Here is a 21,501-nt window from a genome sequence, read left to right on the forward strand (position 1 = left end):
ACCCTTCTGCCCCCAACCCTCACCTCCTTGTACCCCCAATATGTTTTTCCCAATTAAAAAATAAAGAAAAAAGAAAATACAAAGACATGCTTGATGCAGGCTGTGGTATTGTCTGGTGTTTCATATGCAGCTGAAAGTTGGCCAAGGAGTAAGAAAAACTGGAGAATTTGTGCTTTGAATCATGAATATCCCATGAGTTGCCAAAAGAACAAACAAGCAGCATGAAACTTCATCTTACATACTTTATGCCTGTTGTCAGTCACTGAAAAAAGAAATCATGCTGGGGAAAGTAGAAGGTTGTGGAAATAGAAGATAGACTGACACAGCAGCTACAGTAATGGGCATGAACATGGTAGAGATTGTGAGGATGGCTCAGGATAGGGCAAGATTTTAACTTGTTATTTATAGGATCTCTATGAGTGGTAACTAACTTGACAGCACCTAACAGCAAACAAGATTGCCTGCTTAATGGACTCAGTGTAGGTAAGCCTGACTTAGATGCTTTGGGAAACAAAAAACTGTATGACTCAACTTCATTACTGTGATCTGGAATCAATCCGCAGTGTCTCTGAGGAATGAACTCACTTCCTTTCCCAATATTCTCTCTTTTTGCTTGCTCTTTATATTTGTAGACTTCTTAGTTTAGTTAGTTAGTTAGTTAGTTAGTTAGTTAGGTAGGTAGGTAGGTAGGTAGGTAGGTAGGTAGGTAGGTAGGCAGGCTTTAGGGAGGGGCTTTTTGCTGTGGCTTTTGCAAATGTCTATATTACCAAATATTTTTCCCCAGTCTGTGGCTTTCCTTTTTACCCTATTGAAGAAGTTTTGGGATGTGCATAGGGATTTGATTCATAAAAGATACCATTCATCTATTTTATTCTCTCCTGGTTAAAGATTTTTCAGGATGCTTGGGAGACTGTTCATGTTGTGGATTAGGGCTTCTAGAGTTCTTCCAAGCTTTCCTCTGATGAAGTTTATTGTCCTTGGTTTTAGTCCTAAGTCTGTGATCCACTTTAAGTTGGTTTGAGATGTGGATCTTGCTTGAGTTTTCTGCAGATAGTTTTCGAATTTTGCCAACACCACTTGTAAAGAGGCTTTTAGTTTCCCCACTTAACTGATTTCATCTCCTTGTCAAAAATCAGTGACCATAGATGAGCTCAATTCTATTCCATTGATCTATGTATCTGTCACTGTACCAGTACCAGGCTGCCTTGACCACCACAGCAGTGTAGTAGGATTTTAAATCAGGGAGTGAGATGCCTCCTACCTTGTTTCTCTTTTTCAGGAGTGCTTTCCTTACTATTTGGTAATGATATATCTGATAATAGACTTCTATCCAGAATTTATAGAATACTCCAGCACCACTACAAGATAAAGGTAAACGATCCACTTGCAAAATGGGGACAGGTTACGAACAGACACTTCACCAAAGAAGATGTTCAGATGGCGAACAAGAAGAAATGTTCAAAATCCCTAGCTCTAAGAGAGATACAAATCAAAACAACTATGAGAGATCATATAACCCCAGTAACAATAGCAAAATTCAGCAGAGCAGCAAACAACAAATACTGGCAAGGTTGTGGAGAAACTGAAACCCTGTTGGTGGAACACTGTTGGTGGGAGTGTGAAATGGTGCAACCACTATGGAAGGCAGTATGGCGCTTTCTTAAGTAGTTGGAAATAGAAATGCCGTTTGACCCAGCAATTCCACTACTGGGAATATACCCTAAAGAAAGCAGAACTGCCTCTCAAACAGATATATGCACACCTATGTTTTGTTCATATGTATTGCTGCATTGTTCACACCAGCGAAGAGATGGAAACAACCCAAGTGCCCATCAACAAACAAATGGATAGAGAAGCTGTGGTATAGTCACACAATGGAAAAACTGAAAAATAGTTCACAGCACTGAAAAACAAGGAACTCAAAATATTACACAAAATGAGTGACCCTGGAGGACATTTTGCTGAGTGAAATATCTCAGTCACAAAAGGACAAATGCTGTGTAATGCCACAGTTATAAAACAGGACTGACATGGGGGTTGGGAGAAAACTAAGAAAAGAGAGGATAAATAATGTATAGTGCATTGAAACAGATGAGGGGGAAGAACTGTTTAAAAGGAATATATAATTAGGGATTATTTGCATTAAAACAGTCCAGACAAGAGCTGCATCGCAAAGTGGAAAAGGGAGGAGGGAGAGAAAACTGAACAATAAAAGAAATTTTTTAGAAGAAAATTGAACTTGGGGGTAGGGAGGAAAATGTGCAACAATGAATGAATGGAAATCCAAATTCTTGATAAACTTTCGTTAAGATCTCAAAAAAATTTTTTTAAGTCTATATTAGTATTTCATCAGAGAATGACTTCTCATGTTATTAAAAGCTAAAGCAAACTATATGTTTGTTTTCTAATCTGCAAACTGTGTTTTTAAATACTTTTTTGTAAATTATAAAATTTTTTTCATTGTTTTACATTTTCTTCTCCCGTCTTTAACCCACCCTACAGTGTTTTTTTTGAAGGGGAAAAACCCACCATAGTTAGCTACTCTAATTGTTATTTTAGATAACTTTTAAACATCATTAATGATGAAACAAAAAGTACGGTTGGTGAACTTTTTTTCTTTTTTGTTTACTTTTATTGTCATTGTTCTGATGTTTGCCTCACAGTTCTTCAGCTGTCCTGCAAACACTTTCAATGTTCCTTAATTCTACAATTGCAGTCAGTTCATAGTGTCTTGACTCATGGTCCTCTCCTCACCACCTAATTTTTAAGAATTTGTTTTGTTTTGTTTCCTCCATATCTAATAATAGGTATGTTTTTAAATTTAAGGGATGGACAAAAAAAATAGTACTTACTGAGGAAAATCAGCATCATGATATTTACTCATTTTTTTTAAGATTTACTTATTTTCTTCAAAGAATTCTTGTTTAAAAGCAGGTGAAATCACTTCTCAGATTTTAGACATGAAAGTATGCTTGAACATTGAAATTATTTATAATAAAAACCAAAGGGGGGAAATATGGGAAGCCAATAATAAATCTTTGTAATAAACTGAATGCTATTTAAATTGAAAAAAAAAAAAGAAAATTGAAATTATGAATGTAGTCTGACTTAATCCTGTCCTCAGCTGGTCTCTTCCGTTTTGAGATGTCCCTTGTAGGATAATTATTTGGAATTTCTTTAAGAAAAAAAACAACACATCATATATTTTCAAGTTAAGGATGTGGTTTTAAATGTATCTAGAGGTAAAATGTATGAACAATAGATGTTTTTATTTATTAGTAAAACAGTTAAAATATGCTACAAAAGTTTGCATCATGAATAACTCTTTTTTCGGGGGGTGGGGGTGCAATGGGTATCTGCTTTCACAGAGTTTAGGAGTCGACACACTTCCTCCCCCTGAACCAAAACCTGCAAGAGCTGAATTTAACTACACTGTGGGGTTTAAAGACTTAAATGGTAAGCACAATTGCTTCTTTTCTTAATGAAGGTATGCTCATGATGTTGACTAAAATTTGTATGGACCTATAGTTTGAAAACAATATTCAAGCAACCTGCCTGTCATGTGAACTATTACTTAAAGTGAGGATTTTAGATTCTCTTTTTCCCTTCTTGTTCATAAGGCCACAGAGTAATAAAGGGTTGTAATATAAGAAAATATTAATAATGAAATGTCCCTTCAAGAGTAATAATTAACTTTCCATTTCATAATGGTTAATAATATATGAATAAATCTTTCAACATGTATTTTATATATTTTTTTCTCTTTGACATTTTTTTCTAGAGATTTTTCTTTCTCTTCCCAATATAAAGCTATCTTTACTTTCAGTAGAGACCATCTTTACCTCTTGTGCTGCTTAAATTACAATAAATCTTTACATAGATAATAGCTTCCAAATTTATGAGCATTCACTCCAACTCTTAAAAAAGATTTGTCAAAGGCTTGCTGTGCTTGTGAAAGTTCTAACAGCAAAAAGAGAAGTCCAGTTACAGGGGTGTGAGTCCCAAGCTTTATTTCTTTCACTCAGTGGGTTTCTCCATCATCTCAGAACAATTTCTTGATAACCCAAAAGGTGTCAATATCTATGTCTTGATAAATGGTAAAAACTGAAAGCCATTTTCTTTTTTGCTTGCTTTATTTTTCTCTCCAGTTTGCCATATATAGCTTATTCCTACCAGTTATTTGCATCAAGACAACAACATCAATAAAGTTTCACAAAAACAGTACACTTTGTAAAGTGATATCATTAATAGATGACATGGGCTTGGTTCACATGAACAATGCAGACTTTAGACTCACCACATTCATAGCAGCCTAGTGCTTTTATTATTTCAGGTACGATTAAAGTTTAATCAAGACCTGAGTTCAGTTCATGTGGATAAATTGACTTTATCTCAATTCAATTAATGAATTGAAGATCAATACGTATAAAAAAATTAGTCGATAGAAACTGAAGAATCTATGGTAAACAAGCAATGCTTAAAAGACAGTAATAAGGAACTTCATTAAGGAGGCAAAACAAACACATGGTGCATTTTAAGTATAAAGCAAGACTACAAATAAGCATAAAGCAAGACTACAAATAAGCACTGATATATTTTAAAAAATTAAATTTGGAGAGCATTTTTATGTTGTTGCTGTTTGCCTTTAAGGTGCAACTGACTCATAGCTGAATTTTCAGAAGTGGTAAATCTCATGGAACTATATCTTCCCTCCATGGAGCAAACCTTTGCATTGACTGTGTGTCTCTTTATCACTAGGCTATTAGAGCTCCCTTTATCCTTAGCGTAGGAATAGAATTTTTATTGTCTTCACTTTAAAGACATTATTCAAGTGGGGCTTTAAAAATATATTATCACATAACATCCTGGGTGACACTGATGTGTCAAATGCGATAATGGTTACCCATGGTGGACAGCGTTGGGAGGAGCTCCCCTATTAAAATAAGCTTGGAAGCAGGAGTGGCATCCTCTTCCAAAATAGCTTGCCTCTGGAAACCCTATGAACCTGGAGAAAGGATGAAAATTATACTAATGTTCAGGTTTTTTGTTCATAGGGTCTCTATAAGTCGTCTACAACTTGACGGCACTTAACAACAACAACATCATGAGATTTAATGACAGACCTCAGAATGTAGTATATTTATATCTCATTCCCTAATTTAATTTTATAATCTCTATATTAGGATTATATCAGAGGTATTTTGTTCCTAAAATATTTGTGAATTATTAAAAGACATTTATTTAAGTCAATAGACTCACAACATAATTGATAGTATTGTTGTTGTATACCATTGAGTCTGAACCACTCAGAGCTGACCCTCCAGCAGGTTTGCAGAGACAGTAAATCACACAAGAGGAGACTGCTCATCTTTCTCCCATTGAACAGTTGATGGATTCAAACTGCATGCCTCTGAATTGGCAGCACAGCCCTTACCACTAAACCACCAGAGCCCTTTATTAATAGCGTTGTTGTGTGCTGTAGGATTGGAATAGACTTATAGCTGACACTTTAGTGGGTGTTCAGAGGCAATAAATCACAAGGGAGATTGCCCATCCTTCTTCTAAAGAGCAGCTGGTGGTTTTGAACTGCATGCCTTTGGAATTGCAACTCAGGTTCTTACCACTAACCCACCAGAGCGCCCTTGATTATATTAAGACATTATTATATGTTGCACTAATTCTACATGTAGTTTCATTGAAAACAGTTAATTTAACTTAATTTGTAAAGAAATTATATCTAAAAATAGCTTAGAAGAAAGTGAATTTATTGTAGACATTTAGGAGATCCAAACTTTAGTCATCGTACACGAGAGCTATTAACATTAAAGCCGTTATATCATTTAGGGATCTCTTGGGAAGGTAAACCATGAAATTTCTCAGCTTTATCAAAAGGTCCATGGTTTGAAGCAACCCAGAGGTGCCTTGGGAGAAATACCTGGTGATCTGTTTCCATACGTTCGCAGCTATGAGAACTCTATGGAACAGTTCTACTCTCACACATAGGGTCACCATGACTCAGCACGGACTCCACAGCAGCTGAGTGGTTTTGATTTTATATGTTATGCAGTTAATTATGGTGAAGTTTGGCAGTAAATTACTTGACAAAGCATTATGCTTATTTGTTACTGAGTAACTCTTGTTTTCACTGTCCCAATTTCTTCCTTGTAGCACATCCTACACATGGCAGCTAGAATTTTCTTCCTCCCAAATCATTTTCCCATCAATCTTTTGTTCATTTCACAAGCCATCTATTGTACCCACCTCCACAATTCTTTGCTGAAAAACAAAACAAAACAAAACAACCTCTTTGTTAACATTACCCACAAACATTACTCCCACCTCTCCACACTTTTGCTGTAGTAATTTCACATGTTGAATGAATTCCAATATGAGCCATTCTCCTGCTCCCTCCCTCTGAAGTCCATGTCTGTCCTTCCCTTTAAGCACTGACTTCCAGTTCACTGTCTTCTGGAGATGACCATTGAATCATTTCAAAGAACAACTCCTTATTTTTCAGTCCTCACTTGGATTCTCAGTCTTTGTCATTTATTTTCCTCTTCTGAATGGGAGAGCAACTCTAGTTTGTGGTGTAGTTGTAAAAGCTCCATCCTCATCGCACAGTCTCAAGTCACATTAAACCCAAGTTGAGTGAGACCCACTTTCTTCCAGGTAATTTCACGAATTGTACTCTGCCTGCCCTCTAAATACTTGGGGAGACTTCTGCTTCCATCCCTTCTAGGATTCTCCTCTACTCAAAAACTGTATGATCTTACACCAGAGCACATAAGAATTCGCTGCATTGGTAGCTATTCATGTACTTATATTTGACTTCATAACTTGACAGTGAGCTTCCTCAGTTTTTAGGGGTCCCTTTTTCCGCTTTATGTTCTTTCCTTGGTGCTAACATGCTTACTCACAACAAACACTCGTTAAATGTAGCAATAATAATTTTTTTAAATACCTATATTTGCACATATGATATTGAATAAAAATATCTTCTGCTTTCTTCATTAAATCATAGCAAGAAGAAATACTTTTTGCTATGCATGAGGTGGATTGATTCAGTGGGGTAATTAGGATGGGTGTATCAGAGATGGTGCAGTTGGCACAGGACAGAGCAGAGTTTAGGGCTGTTGTACATAGGGTCGCTATGAGTTGCAAGCGACTTGACAGCACATAACAACAACAACATGCAAATATTAACATTAAGAAAATTTTTTAGGGACCAGTCTTTGAAGAGGGACATGGTGTTTGGAAGAATGTCAGGACAGTACAAGAGAGGAAGACCCTGGATATAGGGACTAACTCAGTGACTAGGTTAATGGGGGCAGATATGTCAGAGACAATGATGTTGGCTCAAAATAAAGCAGGATTCAGAGATTTTGTACATAGGGTTGCTGTAAGTTGCAAGCAACTCAACAGACATAGCAATAACAATTAATTGAATACATTAATCAATTCTAATTGATGTTATCCATGCATCTCTGCTGTTCATGTTTTGAACTTCTGTTTTAATCCAAAAGGTGTATGAATGGTTGAATTAAAAAAAAAACAAAACCTAATGTTATTTGTAAACTTTTAATAAAGTAAAAATGGATTTTAAAAAATTTTTTTCCAGTTTCTTCACATACCAAATATCTAGAAATAATGTTATTTTTCCCTGCCCCCCCCAGAGTCTTTAAATGCCCTGGAGGACAAAGATTTAGATGCTCTCATGGCTGACCTGGTAGCAGACATTAGTGAAGCAGAACAGAGGACAATCCAAGCACAGAAAGCGTCTTCACAGAATCAGCGCCATTCAGCATCTCTGGAGGCATCCAATTGCAGTGCTGCAGCCTCTCTGGGTTACAAAGTCAATGTTGCCACAACTGCTGTCAGCCCCTATGAAGATGATTTACCCCCTCCACCAGCTGATCCTGTGTTAGACTTTCCACTTCCACCACCGCCTCCTGAGCCTCTCACACAGGTAAGCACAGGATACCAGAGGTTCACTCGCTCTCAAATACCTGTCGTCTTTGCTGTCTGAGAAGTCACAGCTGCATTCGTAAGTGGTGGTGGGTAGTGTTAGAGTTTAATAAAGAGTTTTACATCAGATGGCTAATATAATGATCAGAGGATTGACAGGATAAATGATCTATGAAAAAGATTATTTAAAAAGAGCAAATAGCAGGCCATTTCTCCCACAGAGCAACTGATGGGCTTGAACTACAGATCTTTCCATTAAAAGCCAAGCACAATAACCATTGGGTCACCAGCACTCTTTTTCCTTTTTTGCCACCAGGACTTCTTAACTAGATGTATAGGTGTGCATAAAGAACACTTTAGGGTGATGTTCAAGAATTACTGTAATTGACTAGACTGTATGTAGGCACTTTCTGCTAATGCTTAGAATTGGGGGAATTGTTTTATTAGCTTTATGTGATTTTGATAGATTTTTAAGGGCCTAAGAATTATTCTATCCTGAATGTATGCTTATTGCTTAATTAGCCTTCTTTCCATAGCTTAATGGAATTACAAGTTTTGTTAATAATAGACTAAGCATTGGATGATGAGAGAAACGTTGCTTATGTTCTTATTTCTAGGTGGATATTTTCTGAGAATGTTCAGATGTTGTCCATGAACTGAGCCAAATCTATACTCCTGAGTCAATAGATTTAGATCAAAAGGCAACAGAATGCAAAAATCATAGTCCTAAATTTTTCTGGGTGTTTGTTGTTGTGGGCCATAGAGTTGGAACTGACCCATAGCTGACACTCCCGTGGGTTTTTAGAGGCAGTAAATCTCATGAGACAATGAATAAGGATGACAGAAGAATTGATGCCTTTGAGCTTTGGTGTAGGAGAAAAAGACTGAATGGAGTATCAAAAAAAAAAAAAGTCCTGGAGAAAGTGCAGAGAATGTTCCTCAGAGGCAAAGATGTTGAAGCTTTGTCTCACATACTTCGGACATATTGCTAGGAGAAGCTATTCCTTGGAGAGCAACATAATGCTCAGAAAGGTGGAGGCTTGCCAAAAAACAAGGCCTCAACCAGTTGTATTGACATAGTGACTTCCACAGAGGGCTCTAGTGTGTAATGAAGTGTGAGGACAGCACAGGATGGATCAGGGTTTATTTCTGTTGTTCATAGCTTCTCTGTGTGGCCTACTTGACTTGACAGCATCTAATTACAAATCGCACAGGAGGAGATGGCCTAATGCAGCTGATGGTTTCAAACGTCATGGCTTTGGGATTGCAGCACCGCTTCTGCCAGCACGAGAGCTACCCAGGCCCTTTAATACTTAGCTTTCTCAGGTTACTTATATTTTTTGTAAGTTACTGCAGCTTTTATCTCTATTTCTAATCAAACTAGATGAAAAATTATACTGAAAACAGCATGTTGGCATCTCTATTGTTCTCGCCTTCAGAATTTAGTTTTATATATTATCCCAAGAATCTTTTCGAAAATAACACTTCCCACAATTCCCCCAGAAGCTGTGGTAAAATGAACAAGCACAAACACAGAAGCACTACGAGGCACCAAACACCCTATTTGAATGCACTAGACACTTAGAAAACCAGGAGTTCTATAAGAGGGAAGTGTTGCCAGTACGTGGAGATTCTGTGCCTGCCAAGATTCCTTCTGCCGGCTACCCCTGTGAGAGCCTATTCCCCTCAAGGCCGACACACTACACTAATGTATCTTTTTACGTCTCCCTCGGGAAAATCAATATGTCAGTTCTCACAAATGGCCTTTAAATATCATTTATAAGGGAACTCTGGTGGCCTAGTGGCAAGAAGCTGCACTGCATTCCCGAGGTGCATGGTTCAAATCCACCAGGTGCTCTGCTGGAGAAGGAGGGACAGTCTCCTCCTGTACCAGTTAGATCCGACTTGACAGTACACATACACAAACACAAAAAAAATCATTTATAGTACTTTTGCTGTGTAAGTTAGCAAAGGCTTTTCACAAAGACTGAAGAAGGAAAATAACTCTGCCCAGTTTTGTGATTTTAAGCTAATTGCTTAATCTTTTAGCCTCGCTAAGATGGAAATAGAAACTCTGGTGTCCTAGTCAGTTCTGGTGACATAGTTGGTCTTGAGTTGCCCTGCTAACCCAAAGGCCAAACTTCTAGTGGTTCAAAGCCACAACAGCTCCTGGAAGAAAGATAGCCAGTCTCCTCCTATGGAATTTACAGCCTTAAAAATCATCCTGGGAGTCAGCTATGAGTCAGTTCCAACTCCACAGCTCATAACAACAATGACTGTGTGTTTTAGTTTCCTGTAGCCACTATAACAAGTTATCACAAATTAGGTGGTTGAAGACAACATATATTTATTTGCTCTCACAGTTCAGAGCGTGAAAGTACCAAATTTGAGCGCATTCCCTTTGGATCCTTTCAGGAGAATCTGTTTTTGCACCTTTGAGCATCTGGTGGCCACCAGCATTCCTTGGCTTGGGGTATATTACTTCAATTTCTGACTCTGAGTTGCCACTGTCTTCTCTTCTGTCTTGTGTGTTTCTTAATAAAAACATTTATCGTTGGGTTTAGGATCTACCTAGATAATCAGAGATGATTTTCTCATCTCGAAATTTTTATTTATATTGCTATAGACCCCTCTTCCAGTTAATGTCTAGAACATTCAAAGGTTCAAAGTTTAGAGCATGACCACATCTTTTTGGAAGCCCACTGTGCCCTGAAATTTCCTAAAATGCCTTTCAAAGAACAATTATTAAATCATACTCAGTGTTCTTCTATTATAGGCTAATTATTTGGCAATTGAGGATCTAGAGAAAGAGAATATCTTAATGTGAGTTTAGGAAATTTCAAAGGCGTATCCATAAATCCTTTGAAAATAGATGCAAATATAAATTAGTATGTGAGTTTCTATGGACTTCATAGCTTTAAGCTTTCTGCCTTAAAAAAAATTAAAGAACCCCTAGTATTTAAAAAAAAAAGTCATGTCTACTTTCAACAAATTAGAATTAACCAAAAAAATTTCCTTTCCTGATCCTTATGAATAGATATATAAGGAAAGCCGTAATAATCCTATTCTTGCAATATTATTGTGTGGCAATCAAGGGACTTCGGGTTCATAAACCATTTCTTTCCTATGTACTTATGTGTATTTGTCAGTGCTTTTTCTGTGAATTATCATTTTTTAATCTAAGTCTTAGTAACGTAAGACTCTAATAAAAATGGACTCCCAGGAAACGCATTATTGTTATTGTTGATTGCAACAGATAGCACCCTCAGGAGACTGCCTCACCAGGTGTCCTAGACTCTATTCTTTATGGGAGCAAATTAGCAGGTATTGTCTCCTGTAGAGCCCCAAAGGGATTTGAACCGGTAGCCTTTAGATTAATGCTTAACCGTTCCTTAAAGAAACACAAAAGATAAAAAAAGTGCATGTAACTTCAGGAAGTTCTCAGATCCCTTGAAGATCCATCCATAGATTCTTTCAGCTAGATCCCACTTAACAAGCAAAGCAGAGATGATTTTGGTCTAAATAGATGAAACACTGCTAAAGTCATCAACTCTTCTTTTAAGTTACTTTCCCAAAGATAGGAGAAGATTGCCTTCTTTACATTTTACTAAGGATTTTTCCATTAGAATCCATCTCACTGTACGAATCTATCATAAAACTTGATACTTCTGACTAAATGACACCTAAAAAACAAAACTCATTTCTAAGCAGTATGCTGCCTAGTATACCTAGTCAGGGCTCACCATCCAGCACCACCCCGTGAGCTCAGCGATGATGAATGGATTCTCCATGAACTGTGTCTCCTTTCCATTTCCCTGTGCATTTGGCCTCTTCAGTGCTTAGTAACGCCTCTACTGTAAGGAAAAGAGGCGGAAAGGGAGGGTGGTGGACTTTGAGTCAGAGCTCTAAAATGAGAGCAGAGGAGGCTGAAAAAAGAACTGACATGAAAGGTATTTGCATAACTTACAGGCCCTGTGGACCGGCCATCCCTTGGAGCCTGCATCTCACCTCATTCTCATCAGAGATAACGAAAGTGCAACTCAAGTGGTGTTAGTAATAAGGACCATTGCCAACTCCCCAAAATCCTATAAGTGATATCTCTATGTAAACCAGTTGTTTGAAATGCTTTGAAAATGAAATCATGATATCAAAAGGTGTATGTTTGATTTTTTTAAAAAAAGAAATTGCGACACTACTAGCAAAGATATGAATAATGACTCGCTGGTATTATTAAATGGACCGTGTTGAATATTTTGCCATTTTACAGGAAGAAGAAGAAGCCCAAGCCAAGGCTGATAAAATTAAGTTGGCCCTGGAAAAGCTGAAGGAGGCCAAAGTTAAGAAGGTAAAGTCTGAAATACTTTTGAATGGAGAAGTTAAAAGACAATTATTGTATCTAATGGTCAAAATTTTAAAATATTGAATAATAAAAGTAATTGTAATTAAGACAATTTTGAAAGAAAAGGTAAAGTAGTTATTCTTTCTATAACATCACATTGGTGAGTGATTGTTAGGTAACATATATGTTAACACAAGTGTGAAAATTTAATTGGGTTTTTGGTTGATTGGCACATGATTTTTTTAGAGGCTGGATTAGTGAGAGTAGAAATACGGTCACTGGGCAGTCAAGAGAGGTCCTTTGTTGGCTGTTGCACAGGCAGGAAATCAGTGCCTTCTCCCAGGACTCCTTCTCTGGGGAGACATTCTCTTGGACTTTGCTCAGCTCTGGCTTGTAGTAGGAGGCGCCCTCTTCTGGGCTGACTTGATTAGGTCAGAGCTTGGCTTCCTTTGACCTTGTCTCCAGATCTCTACAATTGCTTTTTGTGAACATTAAATATTTGATATTCCCTAAAGCATCCTCTAGTCTCCCTTCTGCCCTGGATGGATGTCAAAGCTATTTTGTGGAAATTGAGCCCTGTATTTTTACAGTTGCATCAGTTTAACTCATCTGCTTCTAACTTTGTTTTTCCTAACAAACTTGTAATTTTTTTCACCTGTTTTTACAGAACATGAGATTTTCAGGATACCCATATCATAACAGAAACACTTTTATTTAACTTAATTAGACAGATAATGTTATTACATTTCATCAAGTGGATTTTTTACTTATAGTGATGCCAGTTGACAGAGTAGTCTGGCCCATTGTGTTTCTTGACTGCAATCTGTTGTTGTGTGCCGTTGACTTGGAACTGATCCATAACTGACCCTCCAGCGGTTTTCAGAGGCAGCAAATTACAAGGGAAGAGATTGCCCACCCTTCTCCCTCAGAGCAGCCAATGGATTCCAACTGTGCCTTGGCGTAAAGTGCAACTTCTTACCACTTGGCCACCAGAGCTTCCTACAGAAGCAGATTTCCAGGTCTTTCTCCTGGGGAGCCACTGGGTAGGTTCAAACCTCTAGCCTTTCCTTTAAAAGCCATATGCTTAACTGACATGCCACTAAGGCTCCTTATTAGAATTATAGACCTAGTACTATTTAAGTGAACACTAGTTCATGGTAGAACTCCCACCTTCCCTGCAGAAGACGCAGGTTCAGTTCCAAACCAATGACCATCAAGCACACCTACCACCCCATCCTATCAGTGGAGCTTACTTATGGGTTGCTATGATACTGAACAAGTTTCTGGGGAATTTACAGATTAGGAAGATACATTAAGTTGGTCTGGTGACCTACTTCCAAAACTCAACCATTGAAAATTTTATGGATCCCCTTGGTAGACACACAGCTGACCATGGGCTGCTTCAGGACCAGGCACTGAATGTTTGGCTCTGTTTTACAGGGAGTCACTGGGAGTGAGGGGCTGAGTAGAATGCAACTAGCAATAGCAGTTAAGTTGGCAAATTAAGGACAAGTTGAAACCGTCTCCTGTTTCAGTTCCTGAAGTGTATACCAACTCTGAGACTCAGCACTTTTTCTTTATAGTTGAGTGAATTGCCCTTTCTGTATAGGGCGTTGGGTTTTCTCTTCCCACAGCATCTAGTGCAGTTCCTTGAATGAAGGTGTTCAATGTGTCTTGACTGATGGCCAGTAAATATTCACACGGAAGGAGATTGCCCGTCTTGCTTCTGTGAAGTAACTAACTAGTAGATTCCAACTGCCTTGGAATTGGCAGCCCTACTCTTTACCACTAAGCCAACAGATTCTTTCCAGATCATTTTGGCTCTATACATCCCAAACATTCATGAAATTCTTTACCATTATTCTTCCTCATTCTCTACATACAATTAAATTTAAAGATTCATCATCAAAATGTTACCTCCTCAGCTTTCTTGCATTTCTCTCCCTTCTTATACTCGCTTGGTTAGTTGTTGTGGTGGTAGTTAGGTGCCATTGAGTCAAGTATGACTCATAGTGACCTGTGAACAACAGATCTGGACCCTGTCCAATCCTGTGCCATCCTCATCATCTCTGACACACTTGAGCCCATTGCTGCAGTCACTGTCCACATTCCAGTTATGAATGGTTGTTTGTAGCTGTTTCCTCATTTTTTTAGTGATTTCTCATCTGGACTTTGCCTCTAATACTATAGCTCCCTGAATTCCTCTGTTGTGCATAAGGTTTTTGAAGTGGGTGGCCAGTCTTTCCTAGTCTGTCTTCTTGTTGTGTGCTATCAAGTCCGAACCAACTCTAGCTGACCCTCCAGCAGATTTTCAGAGGCAGTAAATTACATGGGAAGAGATTGCTCGTCCTTCTCCCACAGAGCAGCTGGTGGATTCAAACTGCTTCTCACCACTAGGCCAGCCCTAGGTAAATCCACTGCACTGTCTACTCAGTGCTGGAGCAAAAGCACAGCTCTTCTTAGGCTGGCTCTCAGTGCTGCCCAGTAATCACTCTGTGTCTGCCAGTCCAATCACTGCCCTACTACCTTGGACTGTCTATACCCTGTCTTCTCTCTTAAAACTTCCAATGCCAGTTCTATTATCCACATTCTCTCAGCTTATGAATTATCTTCCCATTTGCTTTCTTTCTGGCTGCACCTATACACATATATTCTGTGTTCTTTCCTCTTGCTATAAAAGTGAACTCTCCGTGTCTCTAAGAGCAGCCTCCCCATTTGTGTCCAGCTCTCATTCCCCTTCCTCATCCCTCTTCCGTTCAGAGACCACCAATGGTGCTCCATCTTACACAGTTAAAGCCAAAATCCTGGCAATGGCCTGGATCCTCTATCCAATCTGGATGCCCCACTACCTCTCTGCCTTCGTCTCCTCCCACACATTCCTCCGTTCTGACTTCCAAGTCTCATTGCTGCTCTTCAGACATTGTATCCCTGCCGCTGTATCTTTCCACTTCCCCAAACGCACTTCCCCAGACTCTGAGTAGATTCACTCTGTCACCTCCTGTAAGTCTTGAATTATCTCCATTAAACATTGTATGCATGTGTGTGTATAAACACACACACAACCCCATATCCTACCCCACTTACTTTTCCTCCTCAGTGCTTATCAGCTAGGTGGCACAAACAGTTCATATGGTTGAATGACAGTCAGAAGGTTAGAGGTTTGAGTCCACAAAACAAAGGTGTCTCAGAAGAAAGGTGTGGTGATCTGTTTCTGAAAGAAAATCAATCATTGAAAAGACTGTGGAGTGTGATTCTCTGCCACTCATGGGGTCCCCATGTGTTAGAATTGATATGATGGCAACTGAGTATATCACTATTAAACATGTGATCTGTTTAGTTTTTTATCAGATTTATATCCTATATCCCACCCATCTGGAAGCAGGAGCGGCATCCACATCCGAAATGGCTTGCCTCCAGAAACTCTATGTACAAACAGTGCTCAGGCCTTTTGTTCATAGGGTCGCTATGAGTCATCTACTCGATGGCACCTAACAACAACAACATCCCACCCATACCCCCATCACCTTCCCCAGGGCAGAGATTTTTATCTGTTCATAGGATTGTGTGTGTGTGTGTGTGTGTACCGTCAAATCAGATCTGACTGGTACAGGAGGAGATTGTCCCTCCTTCCCCAGCAGAGCATCTGGTGGATTCGAACCGTGCACCTCTGGGATTGTAGTTACAGCTCCTTGCCAGTAGGCCACCAAAGCTCCCCCACTGTTCATAGGATTTTTAAAGGCCCATTATTCCCTTCTTCCTAGATTATCTTCTTGTTGTTGTTGTTGTTTGCTGTTGAGTTGGAACCAACTCAACAGCTGACTCTCCAGGTATTCATTCAGATGCAATAAATTGCACGGGAGGAACTTGTACACCCCAGGTGCAACCCTGCTCATACAAGAGACCCTAGAGATACACAGTGAACAAGTCAGGTGAGACCCCTCCTAGAGTGGCGAAATTCTAGGGGAGGGGTTGTTGTGTGCCGCCAAGTCAGCTCTGATTTATAGGGACCCTGTGAACAGCAGATCGGAACCTTGCCGTATCCTGTGCTGTCCTCACCATCTCTGATATGTGCAAGCTCCTTGTTAAAAACACAGTGTCAGTCTATCTTGTTGAAGGTTTTCCTCTCTTTTTCTGAGATAGCTAGGAGGAAAACAAACAGGAAGAAGTGCTAGAGGGTCTCTTTACCACGACCACGGCTCTAGATTGTTGTGATTTTTAGAAGGCCCCTCTAAGGAGGTAGCTTTGATATACATATGTATGGCAGATGAAGATGCACTGAGCTATTGCCTTGACTTTTTGAGATAAAAAGACCCAAAAAATTAGTAAATATAAAAATCATAAATAGTTAAAAATAATCACATCTGGTTAAATTATTCCAACCAAGTAGATTTGTTATAAAATGAGGGTCATATTGTATACCTGTTCAGAGAGATTAGAGAAGTTGTTTCTTAGTTTAAAAAAGAAAAAGAACAACTAACTGAATTCAGTCAGTTTGTTTCAACTAGTGATTGAGAGAACAGAAGAGAGTGTAAAGGACATCTATTTCATGCCATCCACATAAAAAATGAGAGAACTTAGCTCGGATTTAGGGTAGGTGAATATGACAGTAAACATGAATCACAGCATACCTGAATTTAGCAGAAAGATGGAAAACAAAAGCTGCTCTGATCGTGGAAAGAAAATGGGAAAATCAGGTTGTCTGTTTGTCTTCATGTCACACTGCAGATTTCTTTTTTAAAACAAATCCCTGTCTGTGGCACAGAACACTAAGAAATAACGGAGACATTCTAGTACATTAGGAAACTATCTTAAATGTACATATTCTACAACAGGTTTTTAGAGGACAGATGGCACATTCATCTGACAAACTTTATCCTCAGCTGTTCTGTGACGTGTTGACATCATTTTGGATGACAAATGACATTCACAGTTTATGGTGCAAAGCTTTTGGAACTAGAAATAGAATGCAGCTCATTCATTAATTTCATGTTTGTTTTGACTCAGTGACACAATAGAACAGTTTATAGATATTGTTATAAAAAGAAAAATATTGAGTGATTTAGTGCTAAGATACTCTCATATTTAACAATTAGTAAATGAAATGATAAAATATCTTATAAATTAGAAAAGTGATGACCTTTTCTTTTTTTAACTTTTTCATTCTTGAATCCTTTTTACTCCATGTACACTGGCATGAAATTGAAAAATACTTAGCTTGCTAAACACACTTGAATTTTGGCATAGGCTACTCTGTAGCTTGCAAATGCAATCGAAACTGTGAGGAAGAGTAAATGTGATTTATATGCTCTAAAAATCACTAGTGTCCTCTTGGGCTCTTTGTTTTCTAAATTCTGTAATTGTGGACATGTGCATTTAATCAAGTTTGCACTTACTGCGCCCCCCCAAACCCTTACATCATTCTTAAATTATGAGCTCTAGTCTTTCCTCAGCTTAGGAACAGAAGAAAACACCAGTATATCCTTTATTTCCACCAGAATTCTTAAGCAGGAAAAAAATGTGGTGAAACATCATTAATTTTATCATCTGGAAGATTAAGTCTTCAAAGATCTGAAGTTGGCATTGTTTCTTAGGGCCTGTTACTAATTTGTTGCAATAACTCTTAGTAGAAAACAGCAGGTTTATACAGAAGATAATTCCTTGTAAAGACCACTCTTTGAGGAACATCTACTTTTATCTATACAACCCTCTTTGCCTCGTTTCTAACATCAGACATGTAAATCTTGGGCACAGTGTTTCCTAGCCTATTATTTTTAAATACATCAAAAGACAAATAGGAAAAAAGCAACAAACTATAGACTTGTAGGTTGCAGGTCTTCAGGGTGAGAGGCATTCTCAAGCCTAGATAAGGATCTAATCTCTATTTATGAAGATAGAAACAACTTTCTACTTACTGCCCTGATATCTACATGTTGAGTGTGAGGGTTTGCCTGTATTCGTAAGAAGAGGAATTAACAACATCTTTCTACTCTTTATATCCTTATCAGTAATTCTGCTTAACAGGCTGCAGAAGCCACATACTGACCTGAAAAACAATTTTCAAGGTCAGGTTTGGTGGAAGGGGGACAGAAAGGGGCATTTACCCACATGCTCACAACTTTGTTGTTGTCAAGTGGATTCCCACTAACCGGGACCCCGAGTGTGCAGTGCATCACTACTTAATAGGCCTTTTCAAGGCTGTGAGCTTTGGGGAATCATTTACCAGACTTATTCTTCCAATATTCTTCTGGGCGGGTTTGAACGACCAACTTTTTCATTAGTAGTCAAGCACTTGACTATTCCCCTTACCCGAGGACCTCAGCTCACCTTCTCCACACTTTCAGGAAAGATTATCAATTTTATAGTCAATTCTTTCCTTTCCAGTCCATCTAATCACTTTTAAAATAATGTAATTTTCATAAAGATACATCTCATCTTTTAAAATATAAAAAAAAAACACCCCACAACTCACCAAGCAACAGTTTGCAAGCGGGAGGGGGTAATATTGGTCTGCATACCAAAAACGTTAAAATAATGTAATTTTTCCCTTGAAAATAATCAGGACCATCATTAGTCATGTTGCTAGGAAAAGCTATACCTTGAAAGGGACATGATGCTGAGAAAAGTGGAAAGTCAACAAGAGAGAGGAAGACACCCAACGAGGAAGATGGGTAGACACAGTGACAGCTGCAGTGGGTTCAAGTGTGTCAGAGATGATGAGGATGGGACAGGACAGGGCTCAGATCTGTTGTTCATAAGGGCGACTCCACAGCACCTTGAACATCAGCAACCCAAACCCGGGAGCTCAGATGGCATGGTATGTAGAGAGATGAGCTGCTAATGCAAAGGCAGTTCAGTCCAAGGCAGTGCCCCTCTACCCACATGTGGCTTCAAGGGAGAAAGATGGGCAGTCTCCATCCATGCAATTTATGGCTTCCAAAAACTCGCCGAAGGGTCAGCTATGAGTTGGTTCAAACTCTGTAGCAATGAGTTGGGTAAATCCTAACAGGAGAGGAGTCAATTTGCCTGTAAGTCATTTCTTTTAAAATTCAGATAGAAATTAGAGCAAGGGCATCAAGTGGCTCTGCTTGATGATGATACTCTTAGAAATTTTCAGGTAAATTGATTTATTGATTGATTGATTGTGCGTGCATGCGTGTGTGCGCATGTGTTTGTGGATTTATATTCCTAGCACCTACCACTGTGCTGGACATATGGGTATGTTCACAGGACACAGTTCTTAAATTCACAGGAACCGTGGGAACTTTGAAACCCTAATTTTTTTTCCCCTTTTTAAAATTTATTTATTTATAATTTTTTTTACAGAGGTTTTGGATTTCCATTTATTCATTGCCGCAATTTTCTCCCTTCCCACCCCTCCCCACCAGCTCGCTTCCCCCTCCGAAGAGAGAAAAAAAAAAAGAAAAAAAATTCCAAAAAATTCCTTCATTAGTATACAATTCCCACGTCCCTTCCCCCCACCCCCCACTCCGAGTATACTTCTCTATGCAACCTTAATTCTGGACTCCTTGCTAACCATAATACTCAATCATATATCACTTCTAATCTGTTCTTTCCCTCGTCTGTTTCAATACAATATACATAATTTATCCAATTTTTTCTGTCACACCCCCACCCTGATATCAGACCCATTCTGAAACCCTAATCTTAACCGCCTTCTCCAGTAGTGGGAATGTACTGACTACTCTGTGGCTTTCTTCTCAGCTCGTAGTCAAGGTGCACATGAATGATAACAGCACAAAGTCTCTGATGGTGGATGAGAGGCAGTTGGCCCGAGATGTTTTAGACAACCTTTTTGAGAAAACGCATTGTGACTGCAATGTCAACTGGTGTCTTTATGAAATATACCCCGAACTACAAATTGGTAAGTCCCATCCCCTGCCATAGGCAGTACTCCAAAAACCTATGTGAGTTGACTTTATGGGCTTTGTTCTGTTATCAGGCAGAGTTCCTCCAAGGCTTATCAAGTCATCACATATATCACTCCCCCTTCTGCCAGACTAAGTGTACGCCTCTTAATTTCTTTGTGGTGAAAATACTTGGATTGCAGCAGGTGGCCAGACCTTAGGGTATATAAACATTATTATTGCTACTTCTCTAGTGGCTTCATAAGGGAAAGAAAGTGACAGGGTGATACTTCTTCCTGCATGCTTAGGAAGCTGAGCAGATTGTGGGAGGGCCTGGCTATTTGTCAGCTAATGTCTCTTTAGAGTCAGCTGCCTTCAGTGGGAGTATGGCTCTGCCACAGGCTCGTGTCTTAGCCCATTTCTGCTTCCACCCTCCTCTCTCAACAGCCCTCTGACACTTTGACTAATTAGGGATTCCAGCCCCAGAGAGCAAAGGCCAGTTGGTAGAAATTAGTGTCGTTAAAAACAAACAAAACAAATTATTAGTGGTTACAAGGGATAGGAGGAAAGAGGGAGAGGAGTAATTGTTTAGGAAACATTGTGTATCTGTTTATGGTGATTGAAATTGGACAACTGATGTTGGTGATGGCTGCACAACATGACTAATGTAATGTGTTATTAAATTGTACAGCTGAAAAGTGTTAAATTAGCAAATACTGTAATGTGTGTGTGTGTGTGTGTGTGTGTGTGTGTGTGTTTATAAATATATAACAAAAGGTTTAAAAAATACTAATACTTATGTCACGCAGAAGACAACTAACTTCCAGGAAAGTGTAGAATTACTTGTTTTGGAAACTTTAGATGTATTTTTCCCCCTGTGATATAATGGTCTATACTAAAACAAGCCCTTAACATTCTCTTCAACTCTTTGAGTCAAGAAGAAAAATGAAAGCTACCTTTAATGCTAACTTTGACTCTAGTATTCATGTACCATTTTAGGGAGTGGAGGAAATAGGAATGATGTTTTAAAGCATTTGTTGTATATCATACAAGTCCAGTCTTTGCCTCATTTGTCCTCATTACAGGTAGGGGTGTTTACTTCTGTCTCAGATTCTTTAAAGTAAAAAAAAAATGCTAATATAAAAGTGTGATACCTGACTATTATCCCAGTTTTGTAGATTCTTCCACAATGTATTTTCAGGGAGAAAGTCATAGTACTGAAAAATAGATGTAATTTAGAGATGTTACTATGTGACAGCATGTGAGAATAAAAAAAACATTTAAACTGATGAAATGTATAACTATTATGTCTAACTCAATGAGAGCATATTT

At 38.7% G+C, this 21,501-nt stretch overlaps 1 protein-coding gene across 1 annotated transcript in view; it reads left to right on the forward strand.

The window, feature by feature from the left end:
* The window catches only part of APBB1IP (amyloid beta (A4) precursor protein-binding, family B, member 1 interacting protein), a 107,488-nt gene that overhangs the window by 17,753 nt on the left and 68,234 nt on the right, over window positions 1-21,501 (forward strand). Inside the window, 2 exon segments of the mRNA XM_006903816.1 lie at window positions 3,369-3,456; window positions 7,674-7,966. Coding sequence (XP_006903878.1) covers window positions 3,369-3,456; window positions 7,674-7,966 — 381 coding nt within the window.

Source organism: Elephantulus edwardii, unplaced genomic scaffold (assembly GCF_000299155.1).
Source record: "Elephantulus edwardii isolate Elephantulus edwardi_28Jun2011 unplaced genomic scaffold, EleEdw1.0 scaffold00054, whole genome shotgun sequence".
Classification (NCBI taxonomy): domain Eukaryota; kingdom Metazoa; phylum Chordata; class Mammalia; order Macroscelidea; family Macroscelididae; genus Elephantulus; species Elephantulus edwardii.